General features: G+C 41.3%; 1 protein-coding gene across 5 annotated transcripts in view; it reads right to left on the bottom strand.

Annotated features, from left to right (window-relative positions):
- Positions 1–22525, bottom strand: part of LOC131257919 (ribonuclease E/G-like protein, chloroplastic) — a 29234-nt gene extending 6709 nt beyond the window's left edge. The window contains exons 1-9 of one of the 5 annotated variants that reach the window (XM_058258867.1): positions 22233–22525; positions 19151–19257; positions 17879–18063; positions 16711–16975; positions 15464–16623; positions 11421–11738; positions 10034–10075; positions 9228–9352; positions 6629–6820 (exon numbers count right to left, since the gene is read on the bottom strand). In XM_058258867.1, coding sequence (XP_058114850.1) covers positions 6629–6820; positions 9228–9352; positions 10034–10075; positions 11421–11738; positions 15464–16623; positions 16711–16975; positions 17879–18063; positions 19151–19257; positions 22233–22333 — 2495 coding nt within the window. In that variant the 5' untranslated portion in view covers positions 22334–22525. The remainder of the gene's footprint in view (positions 1–6628; positions 6821–9227; positions 9353–10033; positions 10076–11420; positions 11739–15463; positions 16624–16710; positions 16976–17878; positions 18064–19150; positions 19258–22232) is intronic. The other 4 variants (XM_058258865.1, XM_058258862.1, XM_058258863.1 and 1 more) reach the window with 4 other exon arrangements.
- Between the last annotated feature and the right edge of the window lie 4019 nt (positions 22526–26544).

Here is a 26544-nt window from a genome sequence, read left to right as displayed (position 1 = left end):
CCAGCTAGAAGAAGATCACCAACCAAGACAGGAATTACCCCACACAGCCCAAAAACACCCAAAAACTTTCTCCACACCTAATTACCTTGCTATGGATGACTGCTTATCTTATCATCTCCTTTTATAATTAAGCTTGTTTAAGGATCTACACACCTCATTGCCTTGCTATGGATGACTGGTTATTTTATCATCCCCTTTATAATTTTAAAAAAAAATTAATAAATAAATAAATAAAATAAAATAAAATAAAAAATTAAAAAGCTTGTTGAAGTATCTGGTAAACACACCTTAAGCCTTCTCTAAGCACCAAGTAACATACAAGCCAAGTGATGCACTGACTCACTACAAAGACCAGAAAACGCTATCAGAATCACCCCTTTGTGGTTCCTCAACACTCCTCCCATTCCTATTGGGCCTGTGCAGCAGGAGCAGCCACCAGAATTAAGTTCAATTCACCCACACCTAGGGGGTGTCCACATAGACATCTCATCCCTATTTTCGACCCCCCTCCTTGTCCCTGCAGCAAGGAAAAAGAATTCTACATTCTTCCTATTGTGAAGGGATGATTATGGAAATCCTATTTTGTTTTCTCCAGACCTTCAGGAAAAGCAAATAACAGAGTACAGGTTTGATATTGCGATCCCTCTGAACTTGGACTCTATAGCAGCCACCTAAAAACCATATATGATATCCTTCTCTTATCAAGTCAATCAAAGAAAATTCTAGAAAATTCTTTATTCTTCTCTCTCCATATCCCCCACGTAACTACATTTAGTAATATCTTCCAAATAATATTTCTTTGTGAATTAAATTGTCCCACCTCCCATCCGGCAATTAGGTCTTTATTAGAACCATTGAGAGTCCAATTCAACCCAAAGGGATGGAAAAAAAAAGAAGAAGAAGAAGAAGAAGAAGAAGAAGACCCCAACCAGCTCCTACAAGGCTAGAACAATATGCAACAAAGGAAGAGATGAACCATTGTCTCCTCATTTTTTCCTGCACATGGTGCACATGTTAGGATTGCTATATTCCTTCTTCGTCTTTTTTGTTTGAAGGATATATATATATATATATATATACACACACACGGAAACGCTCACCTGCGAACCAGTTCGTACGTACTACGTACGAACTTTTTTGAGAACCCATCATACGTGATGTGGATCCAAAATCTGAACCGTTCATGTGAAGCAGCACGTCCTGAAACCCCCCGGGCCCAAGTTTTACTTTGATCTAAAACTTTGATGGGCCATGAAAAATGAAAATAGTTTCCTCCCTTGATTTGCGTTTCTCTTTGCTATGGCCCACCAGAATATTAGATCCGGGTGAAAATTTGTCACATGGGGTTTTATGGGATTCCGCATCACATGGACCATTCAGATTAGACACACATGGCACGTGTGAAAAGGTGCGCACGTGTGTAGGTGCGCAGGGGAGCATGACTCTATATATATATATATATATATATATATATATATATATATAAAATATAAAAAACCCGAAGGGCAAAACAAGAAAACAGATCAACAACAAAAAAAAAAAAAAAAAAATACAACACCCCAACCCCCAAGTTAGGAATCCCACTCCCTAATCATGGAGAACACCTTGTTAACTATAAAAACCAAGGAATGACTATTATCCTTGAAACATCTTTCGTTCCTTTCCCGCCATATGCCCCACAAAGCCTCCAACAATGCTATATGCCATTTCCATTTGTTGGATTAAGAGGGGAAGCCATCATTCCAGGCCTTAAAGAGCTTACTCGAAGAGAGTGGCATTACCCAGAGGATCCTAAATGCTGATAGGATACTTTCCCAAACACTTGCCACAAAAGGACAGTGGATGAAAAGATACTCCAATGTTCACTTAGCATACACAAAAGACATGCGCTGGGCAAATCATCCCTCTCTTGCGCAAATTGTCCATTGTTAAAATTTTGTTTCTGTCCACCAACCATGCGAAAGCAACAACTTTTGGCGAAGCCTGATAATGCCAAATAGGGCTAGTGAAACTACAATGCACCTCAGGACTTGGCCCCCAAAGAACCTTAAGGAAGGATTGCAGCGTAAAGATATCTGATCTGTCTTTCAACCAATGTGGAGTATCCAGATGGTCCGGGGAAAGATGAATACCTTCCAAAAGAGCCAACAATCCGGACATTTCTTCTATTTCAGGATCGAGGAGGTTTCACCGACATGGGGGAGCCCACCCGTGCCGCTGGGAGAGAAGCAATTTGCAACCGATAGAGATTGTCTCGTGCAGATACCAGCAATAAGGGGGAATGTAGATCTAAGGGTAGACTCCCCCAACCACGCGCCATCCCAGAATTGCACATTGTCCCCTCTACCTACTGAAAACCCAATCTCGGGAAGAACTATGCCCACCAAACAAGAGATCGATTTCCAGCAGAGGGGGAGGCCCTGTACAAAGCTGAAGCCTTGGTCCATCTGCCCAAGCTCGAAATTCCATATTTGTCCACAATCACTTTCTCCAAAGGCTATCTTCCTCTGTCGCGAATCCCCAAACCCATTTACCTAGAAGGGCAGCATTGAACTCCTCCAAATTTTGTATACCTGCCCCTCCCTCATCAAAAGGTCTGCACACCTCGTCCCAACTGAGGAGATAAATTTATTCACACCCAAGGTCCATAACTGCTTCTTTAACTTCCTTTTTCTGAAGCCAACTGCTCAAAACTACTAGCTCCTTCAATCAAACTCCAAGTTGACCAGAGTCGAACAGACTTCCTCCTCCTTGGAAAGAAGACCCGAAAAGAACTTGATAGAAGCGGATATGATTTGATCCTTTTCTCAACGAGCTTGTCATCAACCCACAGAGATGATATCATGTTGCTCCTGGCTCGGGCATTAGCTACACTGAAAGTATTTTGTATTGTTATCCTCTTCTTTTAACCAAAGAGATCTTGAATGTTGCCTCCACCTAATTTCCTCCTCAATCAAACTTTTACTATAATCAGAACACAGCTTCTTCCTTTCTACTGCCTCATCTTCTGACAAATTACCTCTTTCCTCTTTGGTGTCTAAAACCTGAATAGCTGATAGCAGACTATCCATATCCAGCAACCTCTGGTCATAAATCTCCTTCCTACAAATCTTAAGCTTGCTTTTTATGCCTTTAAGCTTTTGGCATAACTTGAATCCTACCTAACCATCGACTTCCACAGACTTCCACCATTCCACAATCTGCTCGAAGAGACCTTCAACTACAGCCAGGCCAGTTCGAAACGGAAAGGTTTAGGCCCCCACCAATCCTCAATCACTTCCAGGGAAATTGGACAGTGGTCAGACGTAGACTTGGGAAGACCTAATTGCCTGTCAGAGGGAAGGAAGCTAACCACAATTGGGAAACTAGAAATCTATCCAATCTTGAAATGACTAGATTGGACTGACCACTGGACCAAGTAAATCTGGTTACCCCCAACAGCAAATCAAACAACTCTTGACTCTGGACCCAATTGGAGAAACCCCTCATGCTAAAAGAAATTTTCTTGCCTTTAAACTTTTCGTGGACAACCCCCCCGAGACACTAGGGAAGCTGCCATTTCATCCCAGTTTCCGACGGCTCCTGCCAAAAAGATGGTCTCAAGGATGGTTGGTTAGGCCCATAAACTCCTGAAATAACCAAACGAAAAGATGAGGATACACCTTTCAGGACCACTGAAACTGAGAACTTTCCAATCCAGTTGTCTTCCCTTGTCCAAATAATCGGATTCCAAAGGACAATAAACCCCCCAGGAGAACTGATTGCCAGCAAGGCTTGCCACCTAAACCCTTTACGACCCAAAAAAGAATCAACTAGACCCTAATCGAGACTTTGGATCTTGGATTTCTGAATAAGGATTACATCTGCTTTAGATTTTCTACAGACCTCCCTGACTTGGAGTCTTTTACAAAGACTCCCCAATCCCCTTATATTCCATTTGTTGAGATTAAAGATGTGAGGATTTTGTTAGCCTTTGTGACCCACGCAACCGCCTGGACTATAAGCAACGTGGAAGCCCCTAGACTTTGGCACGTGGTGCAATCACCCTACTCTTACCCAGAAGGAGAAGGATCTAGACTCGAAACTACTATTCATCACCCATTTTCAAACCTTCCTATCTCCATTAAAGGAGCAATGCCCAGTTTGTGAAGTTAAGAAGTTCCTCACAGGCCTCCAATGGGATCAAAACTACTTGGTGAGATTTCTCCAAAGAACCATATTCCACACCACTGAATCCCCAATAAACTCATAGCAGTCTATTACCGTCACCTCTTGATTCTAGTATAGAACAAACATGCATGGGAAAGATTCAAACAATGGCTCATCATCGAGCCAACCATCCCTCCAATACCTCACCTTATAAACTCAACCAATTAGAAATTGGATACCATTGCAAAACATATTACCTACTTTGCTAGGAAGGTTTCTGCTATTTCCGCCTGATCTTTCGCCGAGCCTATTGATTGCTCTCCGAATATCTAACCCCTCATGCATTGAGGGAATCCCAGGAAACTAGCCCCCACTAGAATCACCATACTTTCTATAAATATTCGCATCCCAGCCACTCCTCTAATGCTCGGATCTCCCTCTCACTTGTTGCCACCTTGCCGTCATATTTTCCAACCATGGTTCTGAATATTGGTATTGGGGGGTGTATTGGCCTGGTTGAAAAACGGCACGGTACAGGCATAGCATATATGAATTGGTCTGAATAGGTTGAAATTTTTTTAAGCCAAGGTATCAAGGAAAAAATCAAAAAAGTTCTACCTTTTTTGCTTTGTATTTTGGATCTGCATATGATGGTGTATCAAACCCTTCTTTTATTAGAACTAATAATGTTGCTTGTCAGCTTCAGGGTATTAAAAACCGATTACATAAAGTCCATTATATAACGATAATGGGTGGTAACCGTTGCGTGTTATGGGGAAAAAATGGCCCATAACAGTACACTACGGGGCCAAAATAGGTTTTTTCCAGACAAAAAAGTCGTAAGGCCGTTATGTCGTTGTAATAGCCATTACGGCTCGTATCATAACAGTAACAGTGATGGCCATTACCGTTAGTCCGTTACCATTATGAAATACCTTGGTCGACTTCAATTGTAGAGTCAACCAAATGGGCCCTAATTCAACACAAATCAAACATAATTTGGTAAATCTGTGTCCATTACGTTGAATAAGAAGATGAAAACATGAAGAAGAAGAAAAGTGGGTGGTTCACCATTGTTTCTGATTTTTCCCATTATGATACGTTTTGCTTCAATTTGTTGAATCTCACTCAAATATTTTATTTTAATCCTCAAAGTAGGCATGATTCTGAACGATGGTACCAGCTGCCGTATCGACCCCGCGAAAAAAATGATACGATACGGCATCGTGTATCAGAATCGAGGCCGTATCGGCCTGTATCAGTCAGAATTTTTTTTTTAAGCAAAAAAGAAATGAAAAAATATCAGAAAAATAGGGAGGGGGGAAAATGAGATATTCACGAATCTATCAATTTTATTTTTTTTTGGACAATGTATTCAACAGTGTATCGGACCATTCTTTTATGAGAATGTTGTCTGTCGATTTGACTTGTTGATGGTCAACTAAATGGGCCCTAATTGAACACAAATTAAACATGATTTGGTGAACAATAGCCCATTATATTGGAAATACAACAAAAAGAAGATGAAAATATAAAAAAGAAAGTGAAGGTTTACCTTTCATTCCGATTTTTCCCATAATGGTCCACTTCGCTTTGATTTGTCCAATCACATTTAAATCATTTGTTTTTATCCCAAAATAGGTCTAGATCTAGCCTAAAATGAGTTTTTAAGATTCTTCCATGGTTTAAATGAAAAGAAGAAGAGGAGACATGAATGAATTTTTGAAAAAAAAAAATCAAATTTGGGATTTTATGGGCGTATCGGCCGTATCGGACCGATACGGTCCAACCGATTCCGATACGGCTGATACATCCCCGTATCGCTTATCGTATCGAGCCGATATGGATACGAAACGCCCGTACCGGCCGAGACAATACCGATTTTCAGAACCATGAAACTAGGCCTATATCTAGTTTATAATGCTTTCTAAGCTTCCTCCATGTTGAAATTAAAAAAGAAGACAAAATTGAGAGAGTTTGGAACAAGCTTTCAAATTTGGCCCTTTTTAGGCATCTTATAGGTTGTATGGGTCCACTAAGGCCCCTTTTTAGGGTGGGCCATTTCAGCCCCCTATCATGTATCGTATCAGGCTAATATGATAACAATATTCAAAACCATGTTTCCAACATCACACAAGGATCTAGGGTGATTTATCTATCAAGATACAATTAAGTTCATTCATCAAAAGATTTACAAGTAGCAGAAATTTTATTTAGAAGAAAAAAAGGAAGTTCATTCATCAACAGATCTTGAACTGCTATAAGCATTGATCATGTTGATTGCCTACATTAACCACAGTAAGCCAAAAGCCATTTGCTGACGTTTCAAAATTACTCAAAAATACCACAGGATCTAGGGGGTCATATTTCATTAAGTTCACATGTTCAATTATTAAGCCATTTATATATGGGATACCTACACTGTTATGTGAGTACAAATATGAATTGTGGAGCAAGTTAATTTTACCAATGATCTTACATGTTAATATGAAGTGGTGACCAAGGTTTGGCTTCTAAACATACTTGTTTTGCAGCCGCGAGATTGACATCAAGAACAGCTTTCTCTTGCGATGTTCCTTGACCAAGCATCCCATGGCCCCCATTTACATCAATAGAAACTAATGCCTCAGTCTGTTCAATCACAAGAGAACCTCCATTGGAAAGTGGAACCCTGCAAGATAAGGGAAGAATGAGGACCAAACTACAAAATGGAAGATATGACGGGGGATTGCAGGAAAATGGGCAACCCACAAAAGAACATCAAGATCGATCAAAATTCAAACTATGAACTTGGGCACACCCCAACGTTTTGTCATTCATAATCCAATAAGAAGTTTGGTTCCAACTTCATTCAAGTCGAATATAGAAAGAAGTTTCACATGCAAATTATTTGTGGCATCGCCACAGTTTTTTGGGTTGTATAATATGTAGAGCAACTTTGCAGCTACAACAGTTACAGCTGCACTTGATTGGAAAATTTTATTTGATATACATGGGTCTCTCAATTCTGCATTACATTACATCTAGCCCAATGTAACCTAAATCACCAACCACCCTATGCTTTACAGTCCAAATCGTGCAATCTGGATTACGGGTCATTTGCAGCCGGATACAAACCCAAATTTATGGTTATTGCTTAGTGTTGATGAACTTCTAGTGTAAATTGAAATTTAGAACAAAGAGATTTATACTTAGATTTGTACAATAGCATGTGTGTATACAATATCATGCATGCAGGATCTGTAATAATAACATTCATCTTTACATATAAATTCCGACATCAATCTGTATATAAAACCATATAACTGGTAAAGATAAAAGTATATTGCATTATTTAATGTACATACTTGAGGGGCCCACATGACCTACCCGTAGCACACCACGTATTGGAGCAAGTAGCGTACCATGTGTTGGTGATGCCACATGGCAGAGCAACTAGAGATCCATGTAACCTTGGTCAAGCCTATGGGCGAGAGCTCTGATATATCAGCCATGTCAAAATAAACGATTGGGTCATCTCAATATTTGTTGATTTTGTTTGAAATCCCTCACGGGGAAGAATTTATCGGTTCCCATTTCAAGCATTCCGAGCTATGATGCAGTGATCTATTCAGAGATGCTTTGATCAGATCGATACGAAAACAAAAAGTACTTGAATAGGATACTCAGATGGTTTGGATAGTACTTGAATAAGCCAACTACAGCTAATTTCTGATCTCATCATTGCTGCTATATTCTAATTGGGCTGAGGTGTTGTTGCTGCTCCTGCATTCCTCCCCCTTCTAGGTATTTTAAGGCTAACTTCGATTGTAGTTCATCTGGCAACCCCAGTCGGGATGGGTTGGGGTTTTGAACAGAAACAACACCGGGAAATTGGTTCTGGAGTTCTGCAATCCCACAGGTTTCCAAGACTCCAACTATGCTGAAGCTGTGGCTTTGCTTGGCCGAGGATCATAATATTTTCCACATTACTTTGAAAGGAGATTCAAGCAACTGAAGGTCCCAACTCCCAACCACCATTGGAAGGTCGCTGACCTAGTATCGGAAGCACTAGATCTGTGTATGGTTAAGCAGGTCTTATTTGTGCACATCCCAAGAGAGGCAAATAGTAAAGCTGATGATCTTGCCAAGAATGGGGTGTTCAGGAGGGAACCCCACTTTCTTTTTTATCAAAGAGTGTCTCCTCCCCCTTGATAGTTTTTTTCTTTTTTTCAGGTGGCTGTGTGTTGTTTCTGATCTAGGCAGGGGTCTATTTTGACATTTTACTTCTTTTTTCAGCCACATTCATTAAACAATAAAATTAAAATAAAAATAAGAAACCCCTTCCATTGAACTCTAGATCCACCAAGAGTTCTGTTTCGAACTCTGGGCCTACTAGTTAATTACAATTTTGAGGGAACAGTACCAATTAGGTTAGAAGCATACTTATGAGCAAGGTATTCAAAATCAGTTACATAACGGTACCAGTCATAACTGTTATGCGTTACGGGGTCGAAACAGCCATAACGGCCGCTACAGAAAAAAAAAAAAGATAGGCCATAAAGCCCCTGTGAAGGCTCCGTAATGGTCCTATAACAGTTTTTTCAAAAAATAAAAAATGGACGTAATGGCCCGTATCATAATTGTAACAGTGGTGACCGTTACGGCCACCATTACCGTTTTGGAACACCTTGCTTATGAGTTGTGACCAGTCCTTGTCATATTTGCATCTTGGCTTTTAGGATCAGCCATATCTGATCCTCATCATACTCAATAAACATGCCCATACTCAGGAAACATAGCATGAAAGTACTTTCATGTGCATTTGAGAGTCAACAATAACAAAGTTTTCCAAATGCTGGGGCCCAATTGAACTGATCCTGGCTCTTTTTTTTAGGGGGGAGGGATAAATTGAGCTGCTCTCGGTGATAGCATATTGATCTTCTCTACTCAGAACTATAATGGTATAAATTCAAGTGACATGAGCATCTGGATATCCCCAACCAAGCGTGATAGATTAAAAAACAGCCCATGACATGTCGGATAGCCATTCACATTAAAACATAAGCTATAAGGAACAATTGGCTGCTGTTTCTCACCTTTTACTGAGGATATTATTGATCTCTTCTTCAATGCCATATTCGTCGAAAATAGGAATTCGTTTATCATATAATTCGACTCGATCACAGAGGTCTGGTGCAATTTCCTGGAGATAGTTTGTGACCTGAAGATAACGGGTCATAATGTAATGACTGCGGAGGCAGAAATAAAGAAATACACAAGATGGAATCAGGACCGTGGATCAATGTTCCAGAAAGTGATAGCCAGAAGGATGGCCTACAGGGTGCTCATATTCATGGTTTTTAAGACTCGTCTGAGTCAGGTGCGACTCAGACATTCAACACATCCAAATCTATAAAATTAGGCTGTTTTGAGTTAGGCAATCTATAACTTTAACAGGTTGTAGGTCATAACTGCATCCAAATCTAACTATAAAGCTTTGCTAAGTCCACACATGGGTGGTACATGTGAGCAGTGCATCAGATGTGCTCCACAATGTAGATAACCGCACCTGAAAATCAGGCCAGTCAACTCATCAGGTGGGCCACCCATGTATGAAAACAATGAACAGTCAAGAAAAGAAAGAAAGCAACAGTCCACATCAATGTATACATGTGACCTGCCTGATGAGCTCACTGGCCTGATTATTGGGCCAGGTCAGGCACATGGTGGAGCCAACCGGATGCACGGCTAGGATATAGCATTCACACTCCATGTTGGCACATGTGGCTGAATGTGGAGGTGCATGTGGACTTGGTAGAACTTTTATTAGTCAGGATTTTGCCTTCACTACATGTCCCCAACATCTAACCAAATTTTCAGCTTTGTTTCCATCATGCCTCACCTCATGATAAGTCCGAGGAGAATCAACAACCATGCTCTTAACCTGAAAAAAAGAAAAATAAAAAAGGACAGATATAGCACATAGCTCAACAAAGTTTTGGAGACTAGATTACAATAGGAAACTGGAATGAAACACAGCTTTCTGAAAGGAGTAATGCTACTAGCTGACATGCATCTTCAGTTGCCAAACCCAGATGCCAGTACTCACAGGCAAAATTCCAGGCTGCACGTCAGGTCAGACATACTGCTAAGGTGTTCTGGCCCAAAAGTCAGGCCAGTCTGCTCCTCAGGTGGGTGACATACAGTGGGTGCGGACCTATGGTTATCTTTTCTTTTTAACTGCCCGTTTTTTTGTAAACATGCACACCACCTGATGAGAAGATTAGCATGATTTCAGGCCACCATATTAGAAGTGAGTCACACCTGAGGAACGACCGAGATCTTACAGACATGTCATGCTGGCGAGGCATGGGGCACCTTGGTTTTGGGGCTGCAGGTGCACATCCTCAAGTAGCATCCCTCTTCAGAAAGTAAAGATATTATCAAAAAGAAATGCTCCATTGCTCTCAGAGAACTATGAGTTATAGAGCCCCTAGTTGCATCGGTTCACTTGGACAGCCCAATCGATCAATCTGGACTGTCCATTAAGTCCAGAACAAATACCATGGGCTACCAGCAAAAATAGCACTGATCAGATGATCCAACTCATCCTTGCTTCTGTCTATATTTTCCATAGCCATCCATTTCCCAAACCATGGATGGGATGGTTACGATTGCCCAACAAAGTGATTCTTTAGAATCATAAGGAATCCATGATAGGCCCCAACAAACAGATGGATCAAATTGCTGATTGGACACATTTTGTTTGAACAACAATGGACCATCTATATTGAAGTCATTGATCAAATGGTTAACAAATGTCAGATCAGTGTGAAGTTTGCAGGGTATCCCATGAAATGTACGTTGGACCTAATGAATAGTCTATAGATCGATCAATCGATCAGAGACTGTTTAAGTGTTCAAATCATGGTATCCAAAAACGGTTGACCAACGGCCATAATGGCCGTTAAGTAACGGTAATAGTGGGTACTGTTACGCGTTACGGGGCCGTAACAGCTGTTATGGAAAAAAAATGGCCTGTGATGGCTGTTACGGTGCCGTTACATTTTAAAAAGGAAAAAAACAAAAAACAAAAAAACAAAAACAAAGAAAGATAATGGCCGTTACAGCATGTATCATAACAGTAACAACAGTGGCGGTTACGACCACAGTTACCATTACTACATACCTTGGTCCCAATGCAACCAAGAACACTTTAAATTATAGTGGTTTGGGAGCACTGGAGCAGCTCTCATTAGCGAGTAGTAAATAAAAGAGAGTGGATTCACCTTCTCATTAAAATAGTCTTGCACAACAGAGAGCGTCTGACCCATTGCCCTATGTAAAATAACTGGAATTGCACCTTCTACACCCTCATCTGCAGCAAGAGCTGCAGACTTTGCATGTTCAATGATGCCTTTCCAGGTAGAAAGCAAGCCTTCCAGATCCTTTTGCAATTCTTCCAAGGAATGGCCAGCAGCAACAGTTCTTACAGTCAGACCAAAACCAGGAGGCTGCAATGTTTTGGCGATGACCCTTAAGCGTGTTCGCTCAACTCCAATGATCTTTTTTGAGACCCCAATTCTATCACAACGAGTGCTCAATATCTGCAAAGCAAACAAAAATAAAGCTTCCCATTCCCCATTTTGGGTGTTCAACGTTTAAAGAACAGAAAAATCCGGCTAGCATGGAACTCTTCAGTCAGAAAATAAGATCGTGAAGTCCATCAGGAAAAGGAGTGGGTGGAATGCTTTCTGGCAAGGTAGTATTTCATTTCAGGGATGGAAATGTGGAAAAATGATGACTGCCATTCACACTTCATTTTCCACATGTCTCCAAACATCCAATTGGTTCAGGACAAGGTCATCCTACCTACAAATTCAACCAAAATTGAATTCGGGGTACTTCTGGAGAAATTTCCACTTGGGATTCTCATGAGAACTCTTTGAGAACTCATTCCATGTGATGTGTGCCAAACATTCAATCTGTCCACTAGACGTGTAACCTCATGAAACCCCTATGATGGGGAAATCTTGCGCACATGCACGTCCCCCCATGCACGTACGCAAGGAAGGCCCCACCATCGATTTGAATCGATGACGACGTCCAGGAAGGGCCTCTAAGTTAGAGGGCTGCATTTTGATTCATTGGAGTGGATACGATAGTCATGCGAATCTCACCATGGGTTCTCAAGATTGTGGCCCACTATTTCAATTAATTTAGTACTTTTGATTTTGCTTATTATTGTTATTAGGAGTATCATGGACAGTTTAAATTGTTTTAATTAGTTGTTATTTTTTATTACTTCGTCGCCAAGTAATAGGTTGCTCACATGACGCAAATTTTGGGGTATAGGGTTTTATTATAAATAAGCACCCCTTGTAGTCTTTTTTATTGAATGAAGGCTAATAAAATTGCTGCGTTTTTCTGCTCTAAATTTCTGAGTTGTAGATATTCAATTGGGTGAGAAACCCCCCCATCCTCGAAGGGCTGACTACCGTGGTGCGAAGCCACACTTATCCTGATTCGCCCCCACCTTCTTCCATCCATATTTCTCTTCTCCTACAATTATTTACGCTTCAAATTCATCCTCTATTGCAGCTGTTTTTCTCTCTACAGCAGATTTCCAGAATCTGACCCTGCAGGAGGGCTAAAACTTTGGCGAAGCACCACGCACACACTGTACATCGGATCGAGTTGAGATTTGGAAGTTTTGGAGCCCATCTGGCCGACCAGGGCCAAGGTAGCTTTTTTCTGAATAGTGGGCCCCACACACATGCGGCTGGGATCACATGCACGTGCGTCTGGGCCGTTGCTGCTGTCCGCACGTGCGGTACTTCTCTAGTTCATCTCTCTCCTCTCTTTCACTCCTCTTTCACCCAAAATCCCTAAACCTAACCCTAAATTACTCAAATCCCCAAATTTATGCCCTTTCTTCAACTTTTAGGTTCCCTGAATTGAAATTTCTGAATCCCTTGGGTTGGGGAAATTATTTATGTGCATTTGTGGATGAATTTACCCTCCTTTGATTCTTGTTTGGTCTATAATTTTGATTGATCCGGCCCTAACATGTGTGGGCCTGGATCCGCATAAGATTTCCCTTGATTGAGTGTTTGAACTTTTGCGTGGAATGTGGAATTTTGTGTAACTGTTTCTAAACTAGTGTGATCTAAAGCCTGAAAATCTTGCATATTATACTTGAATTTTATGTCCTGCATCACCCTAGGGCCCAAGAAACAGCCCAATCAAAGTTGGAGGGGATACCCACCTTTTTTTTCACTGGGTTGCAAAATAGCATGATTCTTTGCCTGACCCTTCATCCAAGCCAAGTGAAGGATCTGCATGCCTGGATTGCATATAGACATTACGTGGGATGAGTTCTCAAAGGTTCTCTGGGTTCTCATGAGAATTTGTTCCTAGGAGAAAATCACTCCTTCCAAATGCTCCCAAACTTTATCAGGTAAACCTAACATCTCTAGAAGAATCGACTCTAATGATTGGTAATTTGATGGAGAACCAAACACAAATGACAAAGGTAAGAATCAACAATTCTTTAGTCACAAAATCAAGATTATTACTTGTTAGCTTGCAGCTTTAAATAATTTTGCAACACCCTTCAAATAACTCAACTCAATTGAGCAATAGAAAACCAAAAGGACAGATTGAATGTTCAAACCAAGAAAACAATGGGTGAAACCAGGATGAGAAACCATGACCAATGACAAGGATACTTTAGCCCAACTATTGTAAGCACTGCAAAGCTAAAATCATATTATTTGATTTGAACCTCAGGGTTTGTTCATATTTGTGGGGAAAAAAAAAATACTTACTGAAATGTCATTTGTGTGAAAAATGATTTTTCCAGGAAATGGGAGGACACAAAAAAAGTGTTTTTGCTGTTTGTTTTTGTAGTTGCTTTTTTCTCTTTTTTGTTTGGTAGGTAAAAACTGCTGTATAAAAACTCGGTGCTTTCAGACACAGTAACAGTTGGAAAAACAAGGCCTTGACTTGGAAAGATATGATCTTTAGAAAATCATGATTTAATGGGTTACACCATCCATGGTTGGTCCTAATCCAGTAGACTGGATCCAATAATCCATGGGGCCCAATGGCCTGAACACCCATCAAACTTGGGAGGACATAAGAGGTGCATCCACGGTAACATCAACAGGCATAGATTTTTAGTGGTGGATTGTGCTTGGTAGCCATCGCGGACACAGCAGATGAGCCTTATGTTTATGCTTTTCACTGCCACCATCATATCATTATTATTCATCACTACCACCAGCTCCTAAATATTACTACAAGTCCCCACCGGAACCATCAACTTCATTGCCACCTTCAACTTACTGCTGCAAGTCACCAGTGCCCCTACCCCCACCATCTCTCCTCCTTACTACTATAAATCCCCTTGGCCACCATCAACTTCGCCACTTCCACCAAAATACTACAAAACACCACCTCACACCATCACCACCTAAATACCACTACAAGTCCCCTCCACCGCCATCCCCCTCACCTCCTCAACCTTACCGCTACAAGTCATCACTTCACTGCATCCTCCCTACCACCATCACCATCCTCATCACGAACTCGCCCCCCCCCCCCAACCCAATAAAAAAAAAAAAAAGTTACAGCCCTCCACCATTACCTTACCACTGCAAGTCCCCATTACCGCCTCCAGCATAACAATCTCCTCCTTATCACCATTTCAAATGAAGGGAAAAAAAAAAGCATTGTGGTTGGGGGCTAGAGTTGGAGCACGGATCAATAAGAAGGAAGGATGAGTACAAAAGATATCCTTCCACCTAAGGAACTCCAATTTAACAGGTATCAGGAAAGAAATTCTTTTTGGGCCTCCTCCTTGGAAAATGTTACTTGTATAGAAATGCTGTCTCCACAGAAATGTTGTAAACAAACAACACGAATGTTTTCACAAAAATCGCATTTCTTTATAACAATTTCCTCATTCCAAACAGCCTCTAACAGAAAATGATTCTAGCAAACATGTTGAATCCTACTTGACAGAAACAATACTTCTTTTCTTTTGAAGGATGGTTCTACTAAAAAATGAAAAGACATGAAAGTTTCACAATGGTTAAATGATTTCAGTTTAGTTTTATCTTGTGAATTGAAGATTGAAATAATTCCAATGTCATATCTTTATGGCTAATCTATAATGATACTGAATACAAAGAAATACCAAGAAGTGACATAAAGCAAGTAGATACAGGTTGTAGAAAATGGAGATTTGAAAGCCAAAAAGAAGACAGCTAGAATCAGCTAGACAAAAGGTACAGAATGGGAGGTAAAAGATAGAAATAGAACCTACCCAGAACCTGCTTTTTAGGTTTGGATAAGCAGTAAGAGCAGGACCTTTGGTCCCTAACCCCTCTTTCACAACTTGCACGATCACTTTAGTGCCTTTGCGAACATGAGCCCATTTGTTCACATCAGATTGTGAGTTATCAGAAACTTTCAGATCTTGCAGCATGTGATGTGACAGTTCAGAATCATTGGAACTCTCCATTTCTAATGGAAGGAATTCATTAACAGTTTCCCCTTCTATATGATGCCCATTTTCTTCAAAATAGTCTTCAAAATCTGCTTCCCCTCCACCATAATCAAAAACAGCACCGTTTATATTCCCCTTAAGAGCATCAGAAACATCCATGTCATCTTCAACTTCATGTTCCTCAAAGTCTTCATTCATGAACCGTACTGATTCAACCGAATCGTCCTGAAGGTCAGCATCCAAGAACTCATCAATGATTTCATCCTCTCTATGTGCAGCGAGGTCATGTTCATGGGCATCAGGGTCATGCTCTTTATGGTCACTAATTAAAGACCCTTCTACTTTGCGTTCCTTAGTCTTACGACGGAATGGAGGATATACAAATGGTTCCCGATTTTGCTTAATGTCCATAAGCGATGGTCTTGAAATACCAATGTCAACAAATGCGCCACCCATATGGGGAACGAGCTTCGTGACAACACCAAGATATGCACTATTACAATGTACAGTATTTTTAACTGGCTCCAGTAATAACTCAACCAGTTTCCCATCTTCTAAGACAGCAATTCTCTGCATAGTACATATGGAAGAGTTAATCAGTATAACAGTAGAAATGGATTCCTCAATACGAGCTAGTTTATTATCTTCTTCAGGTACTACTCCCTCCAAGCCTTGATCGTCCTTCTCATGAAAATCCAGTTGCTTGCCCTCATTTTGAATAGACCCTTTACTAGATATGTTAGAATCTGACGTTTCCTTAAACTCAAAAGAGAAGATACTAGATTGGAGTAGCCAGGGCTCCTCGACAGGCTGATCTCTTTCAGAGATTGTCAGTGCTTTATTCCATCTTGGATTACTAGCATTTTTGGTCATTTCCTTATCTACAGAGTGAGATTTGTCTTCAACCATAAGATCAACTGAGAATGGCTTCTGCCCTAAAGAAATCTTTTTAAGACTTCTTATAATGTCTTTTTCACCTGCAAAATCACTGGAAGCATTTAAGTGTTCAGCACAGTGAGAAGAACTGCTCTTAAAATTAGCGGGACATTGTTGTGGCATATTACCTGCAGATGGCACATGATTCCCCGAAACCTCAATGGGTTGTGGAAGGAGGTATGTGTCCTCCATCCATGATCCCCATGAAGGAACTGGAAGCCTCTCTATTCTGGTCTTCATCCATGAATCCCTCACCACGATCTTTTCATTTTGTTTGAAATGCAAAGGTACTGACAGGGAAAACTCAGGACCTGGTCTCCACACAAGATCGCTAGAAGGCCACTTATCTCCCTTTACAAAATAGTTGTATTTGAAATTCAACCCGCAAGGCACCTGCAAATGAAAAGCAGCTTAAAGACCAAGGGATACTCTGAATATACCAATAACCCATGTATGTTCAAATGTTTCAAAAACCATTGGTAAGCAAATAAGCAAATCACAGCAGCACATCATATCCTTTCTGGTATTCCTTTCAAATGGTTCCAATGATTGCTCATAAAGTAACTACAACTTAACCAAATCAATTAACGACATGGAAGTATAGCTTTGCTAAGTGCACGCGTGTGAGCAATAAAGCTCATGTACACGCCACACATAGGCCAGCATGGCACATAGGTGCAAGATCCAATGCATCCATCCGGTTGGTCCATCCGACCTACTACATGTTTTCCCAAAATAAATCTGGTCCATTTAGCATGTGGGCCCCAACATTGGAAACAAGTGGATAGGTTAGAAAACTTCATCCAAGTTTTTAAAAGCTGTACGTTTGTTTTGCAGACTGTGGCTCACCAGAGAAGTGGGTCAACCTGATTCTTTGGCTAGGGCATCGATATAATGGTTCCCTTCTGACGAATGGATTAGATCTCAGACCTATCATGCCATGCTGGCGTATGTTTGGCATGTACATGAGCTTTACTGCACACTCATGCACACTTAGCAAAGCTCTGGAGAGGTGACCAAAACATGCCATGTTCCATGCTGAGAACTACAATTTTTTTCTGTAGGACGTCAGAGCCACTGCCTCTCCGAATGCCATTGCAATAAGAAAACTCAATTCCAGGCCGCACCTTGGGAGAGCAGGTACAGTCCCAACTTGGCTACTGAGCTGGGTGTAGAACTATCAAACTAGAAATGAATATTACATGGTGTAGATTTCACTTTCCCAAAAAATCATTACGTACAAGAAACACCAGTAAGTTGGCAAAAGAAAGTATAGATAAGTTTATATTAAACTACCTTTATTTCAGTCTTCCACAAGTTAGCATGTTCTCTGGAGGGAGACATGAGAATAGCCATGTCAGGTTCCCAGCAGCCTAACGCAGGGAGGTCCCCAGTTATATGCAAAAGCTGGCCATCTTCTATATCAGCTTCTATACTCCAAAGGACCTTGCACAATTCCCAGCGTTTTGTAGTAGAATTGCCTGAGAAATCATCCACTACCATTAGCATTTCTACAGTAACAAAAGTTCCTCTATAAAAGGAGCAAGCAGTGCAACTTCACTTATACAAACGTATGCAAAGTACATGGACACCACTTTTATTAAATTGTGCTATGCTGACATGCATGAGTATCGGTGTGTCTACACTCCTAGAAACAGGCTATATAGCAGGGGAAAAAATGACTATTTTTTATCTAATTATTATTAGAGCTTGCCAAGCGCACATGCATGTGTAATAAAACTCCTACGCGCACTAAACATCTGCCAGCATGGCCCATAGTGAGACCAATCCATCCATCGTGTTGGTCTGACCTTGTACATGTTTCCCCATAAATAAATCAGGTCCACCCAGCATGTGAGGCCCAATATTAGAAACAGGTGGATGAGTAAGAAAGCTAAGCTTTTCAGAGCCGTACATTTTCTTTACAAAATGTGGCCCACCTGACCAATGGATCAACCTGATTCTTGGGCTATGGCATCAATATGGTGGTTGTTGGGATATTTTAAAAGAAAATATTTTGGCATTTAACATATATCTTGTCCGCACATATGAACTATAAAAGCCCCGCATCTAGCGACCCCTCTCCATGTTTGTGTCCAAGTTACATAGCTACAAAAAACATATACATGTAGATGCACACATATACATGCATACATGCACACAAACATGTATATGTGTAGGTGTATTGATAATGCCCTTAAAGATAATTAAGTGCATTAGATTTCAGGACATAAGAAATAAAAAATTTTGTTTCTTTTCCAGCAAATGAAATGTCATATAAGAATACAATCTGTTCGAAATATGATTACTATTTCCAAAATTACAACCGGTTGATTGTGATGATCTCCTCTCGATGGGATTCTCATCCAACTAACAAAACTAGGGGGGGTGGCACAGGCAATGCACGTGGAGAGAGAGGAAGGAAGAGAGAAATCAGGGAGAAAGGGAGAAAAAAATCTGTGCAGTTTGGGAAAGAGAGAGTCTACGTCTGAAACAAAAGTTCACCAACCATGTCAGCCAAAGAAAAGAAAGAAAGAAAGATATTGATGCGAGGGCTAAAGCAAATACCTTTGCTTGCAGACATTACTGGTGAATTCAACAAACAACTTTGAATGCGGAGATGCAGAGTAATCTTGAAAGCATTTTGCAATGGCATTCGATGAAACAAGCACCTGCTGCAATAGAAACATCAAAGGTAGGATCCCTTTGGGGCAATAACAATCTACTAGAAAATGCACTTAAAGAACCAAACAAAAATGATAGACCACAACCCAACAAGAAAAACATAGAATTGATAGATAAGACTATTGAAAACAATAAATAAATAAATAAAGGAGGGGTAAAAGCTACAATCGGAGTACTGAATTTTTATTTTTATTTTATTTTGGAAGGATCAGAGTACTGAATATTAAAACAATCCCAAGATAAAAGCAAAGCACCACTCAATGGGAAAGACGTGGAAGCTGAAAGGATGTGGAAGAATAGAATTAGAGTGCTGAATTTGAGTGTAGCTTAAATGAGGATTTTGAGATAGATGGGTGGCAAGATGAGGAAGGATAGAATTAGAAATGAATGCATTCGAGGGAACTTACGAGTAGCACTGATGGGTAAATAAGATGAGGAAAAGTAGACTTAGATGGTCCGGTCATGTGCAATGGAGATAGAGAATTGTGCCGGTTAGGAGTAACTTGGTGCAAGTTGAAGGCTATAAAAGGGCAAGGGAAGGCCCAAAAGGACATGGGTGGAGGTAGTAAGAAAGGACTTGATGACCTACGGTCTAACTGAAGTTACAGCCCTTGATAGAGTGGAATTGTGGAACAAATTTCATGTAGCCGACCCCAATTAGTTGGGATAAGGCTTAAATGATGATGATGGGAAAAAAAAAATGAAATTGAAGAGGAAAAAAGAGGAGGGAAGCAATCAATGCACTACAAGATGCCATTCAAATAAATTTTAAAAGTAAAAAAGAAAAACATCATTAGACCACTAAACAATTCAAATCACCTGACAACTAAAGCAATGAATTCCAAATGAAAAAAATAAAATAAAATTGAAGAAATCGACTTATGGCGTTAGAATCCAATTAAGGAAGATGGGGTGAAAAGAAAGAAGAATGAAATAGAAGAAGAAAAAAAAGGGTGCAAGCAAACAGTTAATAAGAATACCAGACCATAACCCAACAAGATGTTTTTGTTGTGCATTCGTGCATGCGTGTGTGCAGCGCACATGTTCCCATAACTTACATGATGGAACAACTCGAACAGTTAAGGAAAATTTAAAGAAAATGGGGGAAAATGAAGAAAACAGCTTACTGTGAAATTAATACTACAACAAATGAATAGAGAATAAATATCGCAAAGGGAAGGTGTATCAGGACCATCTATCTAGTGGCCCCTATGGTGGATGGCCCCCAGTTTAATAACCATAATGAACAGAAGCTTCTAGCCATCACTTCTTCCCACTAAATGTCACTTTTTCATCATTTTTTTCTTAGTGTTACCAACCATTCGGAGGCCACCAACCAAATGCTAGGATCATACGAAAAGTGTGATATTTAAATTGTCAGTCCCATATAGTAGGGCCAACTACATGGGTGATTATGATGCACCATAACCCTGCCATATATGCACTAGAAAGTCAAACTTCAATGAGAAATGCTTCAGTTGCATTAGCAGATGATGATAGTCCAGTCAATCAATCTAGACCGTCCATTCAGTCTAGACTCTAGACCACATTTTCAAAGGCCCACCTTGCAAAAGACACCGATTGGATGATTCTATCCCTATCAAGGTGTTTTGTAACGGTAACGGTGACCGTAAGGACCACCACCGTTACCTTTACGATACGGGTCATAACAGCTGTTATGGCCCTTGTAATGGCCGTTACGGTCTCTTTTTTTATTGGAAAAAAAAAAAAAAAAATCCTGAAAAACCTGTATTTGCCCCGTAATATTGATTAAAAAGTATGGAAAACCTATATCTGCCCCATAACAGACAATTACGGGGCTGTTATGGCCTTTATAGGGGACGTAACGTGCCATTAATGGCAATTACGGGTCTTTTTTTCCATAACGGCTGTTACGGCTGTTACGACCCCATAACACGTAACGGTTGCCACCGTTATCTTTACGTAACGGCCTTTACGGCACACCATACCTATGAACACTAGCCTTCTTTTTAATAGTTGTCCATTTCCCAAGTCACAGGTGGGATGGTTAGGATCGTCTAATTGAAGTGATTTTTCGGAGCCATGATCAATCCAAGTTTAGGCCAATCAAATAAAACATTCAGGTTCATGATTTGGACTATTGCTCCTATGACAATCTCGACCTTCCATTTTGTATGCTATTTATTGGTTTGGGAATCAGACCTATGAGAAGTGTCCAAATTGCAGCCATAGTGTTACGAGAGCACCAATGCATCTATAGTCAAATTCCTAACAAATGGATCAAGGGCATCTATGCTAGGGAAATTGCTAACCCTCATTTTCAATACATGTTAGCCAATCCAGACCGTTCAAACAGTAGCCCCAATCATGGATAAAGCATAGCCCAAAAAATCACATTAATCAGATGACTTATCCACCTGATTTCGAACTACTGAGAATTTCAACTTTAAGCGCTCAATTAAAATCATCCAATCGCAGGCTACCTTCCATCAGCAGCGGGCCCGATAACAAAGGACGGCCTGGATTTTCCTACATTGGATCATTCATCACCGCCTAAAAGTGGCAGCTACCCTATCACTACAGTGTCTCATCTGCTAATCAATTAATATACAGAAATTCAATTTTTTTAAAAAAATTGCAGGATATTCTAAGTACAGGAAGAAGAGCCCAGGTCGTTCAAACAGCGGGCCCAATCACGGATCAAGCGGAGCCCAAAAATCACATTGATCAGACGATCTTGGCCATCTGATTTCGCCCATTGATTCCGAAACCACTAAGCATTTCATCTTTAACCATCCAATTAAAATCATCCAATCAGTGTAATTACCTGGCTATCCACGATGGACCTGACAATTACGGATGGCCCCGATTTTCCTACATTGATTATTCATCCCCGCCTAAAAATGGCGGCTAATCTCTCATCTTGCGATCAATTAAAATACAGAAATTCAAAAAAATGGAAATTGCGGGAAAATCTACATACGGAAGAAGAGCCCTTTCGACGCCGAATCGAGAGGGACGAAAGGCGCGATTCCAGCCGAGCGGGAAAGGTGGGGGCCGAACATCACAAACCCCCATGACCATGAGCTTGGATTACAAGGGACTTGTTAGAGAGAGAGAGCTGCAGAAGCAATGGAAGCTGGGACTGAGTTCCATGTCAGGAAGGGTGTAAATTAGAGAGAGAAAGGAGGGTGTTTTGGTCATTTCGGGATGCAGGTCGGTCTGAAGATGAACTGGATAATGGTGTATTCTCGGAGGGAAGAAGAAGACTGAAGAGATAATGCGAGGATGAGGAATTGTCTGATGCGCGACGCACGTGTCTTTGATTCCGTACGCACGCTTGTCAGGTTCTGGCAAGTGGGGCCCACCGTTCCGTGATCCAGAACGTTCGTATGTTGGGTCACGTAGTTTTTGGAGAAAACCCCAAAGATATCTCAAGTTGGAAGATTTTAACTATTCATTTGAGTATGGATTTGCTGTGTTTCTCTTCTTAACCGTCTAACTGTGGGCAGCCAATCAAAGGGATAATATTGATTTATCCAGGGTATTTTTATGTTATAATCAATCTACGGTTGTTATCATCATACCAACGGTTTGGATTATCTAAAAATTTCTCCACGTGTCAAAATACAAAACACGCGTACGATATTCAAAGTTGCGGGACGTGTCCAATATAGTTCCTCTGAATGCATTTGGCGCCCTAGCTGTCACGTGACTGGAGAGCGGACACGCGTGCTCGGGGACAATTTCGTCATTATATATCGGGCTTGGCCCTAAAATGTACGGCTCGACCAATTTCCAGGTTGGGCTTGGGCTCCGGTCATTTTAGCCTAACCGGCCCAACCCGCTCGACTTCATCGGCACGTCGTTGGTTATGAAACACATGGATCTTGCATGTAGGCCGTTGGTTCTCATTTTTCTATATGCAGGTGCGGCTAACTTCATCAACGGATGGATTAGGATCATGCTCTCCGGAGATAGGGATCTGATGAATTTCTCGGCTGGGCCGGATTTCGATTGGGCCTAACCGATATTTTAGGTGCCAGGCTTAGCTAGGGGTGCACATGGGTCAGTTCGGTCCGGTTTTAGGGTGAAACCGGAATCGAACCGTTCCTAACGGTTCTAGGATTTTCAGAACCGGAACCGGACCATTAGCACCCTAGAACCGAACCGAAACCAGACCGTGAAAACCGGTTCGATTCCGGGCTTTGTAAAATCTAGCCCAAAAACTTTGCAAAATGGACATATATTCATGCAAGCCCATTTAGCCTAAAGACAAGGCCTAAAAACCCGGCCCATTATCCATTTCTACTTGATCTCACTCTCCTTTACTAGGCCTACTTATTGTCTTTGCTTGCACTTGTACAGTGGCTAAAACCTCACTCTATTAAGCCTTTAAACGAGACAGACAACGGGCCCTTCATTTAGGCCCATTTTCAAAAACATAACCCCATCTCTCACATATAGGGTTATTTTTTTATTTTTTATTTTTAATCACAAGTTCGGGTCCACTATTCGGATCCATGGTTCGGGTCCACAGTTCGGATCAACGGTTCGGATCAACGGTTCAGTTCGACGGTTCAGATCGATTCTACAATGCCCTAAATTGGAACCGAACCATATCAAACGATTCTTAAATTTTTGGAACCAGAACCGGTGCAGTCTAGAACCAGATCAAACTGGACCATTGGATTAGTTCCAGTCTGGTTCCACGATTCTACCGGTTCGTTGTGCACCCCTAGGCTTGGCTTGCTATGCTAGTCTATCTGGGCTTAGACTTTGTGTGGACTACTAGATGAATGGTCCAGATTTACTAAAAATACGTCCAATCAACAAATTGGCCCATCCATCTAGAGCGGATTAGGTGAGACCCCGGATCCACCGAGGTGGGTGGGACCCTTTACTGTGGGGTGGGCAACTGTGATGTATGTGACTACATCCACGCTGTCCATCCGTATTGAAAGCTCATTTTAGGGCATGATCCAAAAAATGAAGCAGTTATATCCCAGATGGACCGTAGTACAGGAGACAGTGGTGATTGACCATTAAAAACTTGTTGTCAGCCACAAAAGCTTTGGATCAAAATGTTATTTGTGTGGTCTCTTTATGCAGGAGTTTGTGACATTATCAACAGGTTGAATGGCAAATAAGCATTCCGGTGGAATCCATGAAGTTTTAATGGTGGGGATTCAATCACAAATGTTTCTCATGATGTGGTCCACCTAAAATTTGAGTCAGCTATATTTTTGGGATTATGCCCTAAAATGAGTTTTGAAAATTATTGGACGATGTGGATTTAAGGCACATACATAACTGTGAGCCCCACAGTGAGGGGCCTCACACCTTGGTGGAACCGGGGTCTTACATAATCCGCTCCCCCAACGTACCGCCCATGCTTCTAAATAACCACTTCAATCAGATGATCCTAACTACCCCATCGAAGCCCATCAAAGTTAATGGATATGGAAGAGAAGGTCGATCTTAGGGCGTGTTTGGGCGGTGGGATTAGAAGGGATTAGGTGGGATGGGAAATGGAATTGCATTGGGTGCCGTGCCAATTTCACTCAATGTTAGCAAGTTGTGTAGGTCCCACCATGATGTGTGGGCTATATCCACACCGTCCACCCATTTTTTGAAATTATTTTAGAGGATGGGCCAAAAAATCAGGTAAATCTAAAGCTCAAGTGGACCCCACCATAGAAAGCAACTAGGATTGAATACTTACCGTTGAAAACTTCTTTGAGGCCACGTAAGTTTTGGATCTACCTCATTTTTAGCCCATGCCATAAAATGAGGTTACAAAACAAATGAACGGTTTAGATATAACACATGTCTGTTATTCTCTGTAATTTCAAATAATGGTGGGTATATCCATTCAATGCACCACCATATTACCAACAAAGCACGGCATTAATCTCATCCCAAGGCAACAAGGGATTGGCCATGGCTAATAATAATTATGTTTTTTTGAATCTCATCCCACCTAATCCCTTCTAATCCCACCGCCCAAACAGGCCCTTAAAGTGTATTGAAACACGGAATGAGTGTGATTTTTGTATGATAGCCGCTAAAATGCGTCCTGGATCTAATAGACGGTTCAGATCGATTGATGGAACCGTCCGAGTATTCCTATGTAGACTAAGCTTTCGAGCTGTCCACATGTACAAAGGAATTGGCAGTTAAAAGCGGTTGAGGACGGGTATATGTTTAGGTTTCAACGGGCCTGGCCAGGCCAAGGTCTGTCCGAGCCCACCAACAAAACTTAGGCCCGAGACGGCCCAGTCCGGTCCATGATTATGGACGGCCAGAGACAGACTCTAGCCGGACGCAGATTGCTTCCTACCCGTGCCAGAATGGCAGGGGCTCTGTGGGGCCCACTGTGATGTATGTGTTTTTATCCACGTCCATCCATTTTAGCTTGGGCGTGTTTGGCCGGGCAGATTGGATGGGATTGGAAGGCTCAAGTGGGCCGCACCAGAAGAAGGAGTGGTGATAGTGATGCTGCCATTGAAACATTCTCAGTGCCCACCGTGATGTTTATTTGCCATCCAACCTGTTCACAAGGTCACATAGACCTGGATGAGGTGCAAACACAAATGTCAGCTTGATCAAAAGCTTATGTGGTCCTCGGGAAGTTTTCAATGATAAGCGTTCAATGCCTTCCCTTGGTGTGGCCCACTTAGAACTTGGATCTACTTCCTTTCTGGGCTCATGCCTTAAAATGATATGTTAAAATGGATGGACGATGTGGATAAAACACATACATCGCGGTGGGCCACACAGAGCTCCTGCCAGGATATGATGTAATCCATGTCCACTCCAGCTGTGACTGAGCCCTGGCACCCACTTTCGTGCAAGATATCGGCTGTTAATTAGGGTGTTCCCCATCATGCATGGTACGTGACAAAAATGCCTTTGATCCTCAACGGTTGAGCCAGGCTATCCGGACCGTTCATCTGATGTACACTATTGCAGAATGACCGTGGGGAAAAACTGGTCCATCTAAACAATCTTAACCATCCAATTGCCAGACCAAGTACGGACGGTTAAGATAAAGAAGAGAGCAACGGTCGAAAAAGGGACAAAAGTCCACCGTTGATTAGTCAAGATTGTCTAATGGCCCGCGCGGCACATGGCAGTACACGTACATAAATCCAAACCGTCTAAATAATGGGACCCACTTTAAGGCATAAGATGCTCTAAAAAGTCCAAATTTTCACTGAAAGGACATCTAATGGAAGGTGGAAATGAAAATTAGATTGCTCAAATTCGAGAAACAGATGTCCATTGATCAA

This window comes from Magnolia sinica, chromosome 10, assembly GCF_029962835.1.
Source record: "Magnolia sinica isolate HGM2019 chromosome 10, MsV1, whole genome shotgun sequence".
NCBI lineage: Eukaryota > Viridiplantae > Streptophyta > Magnoliopsida > Magnoliales > Magnoliaceae > Magnolia > Magnolia sinica.
This window is presented reverse-complemented; position numbering and strand designations above follow the sequence as displayed.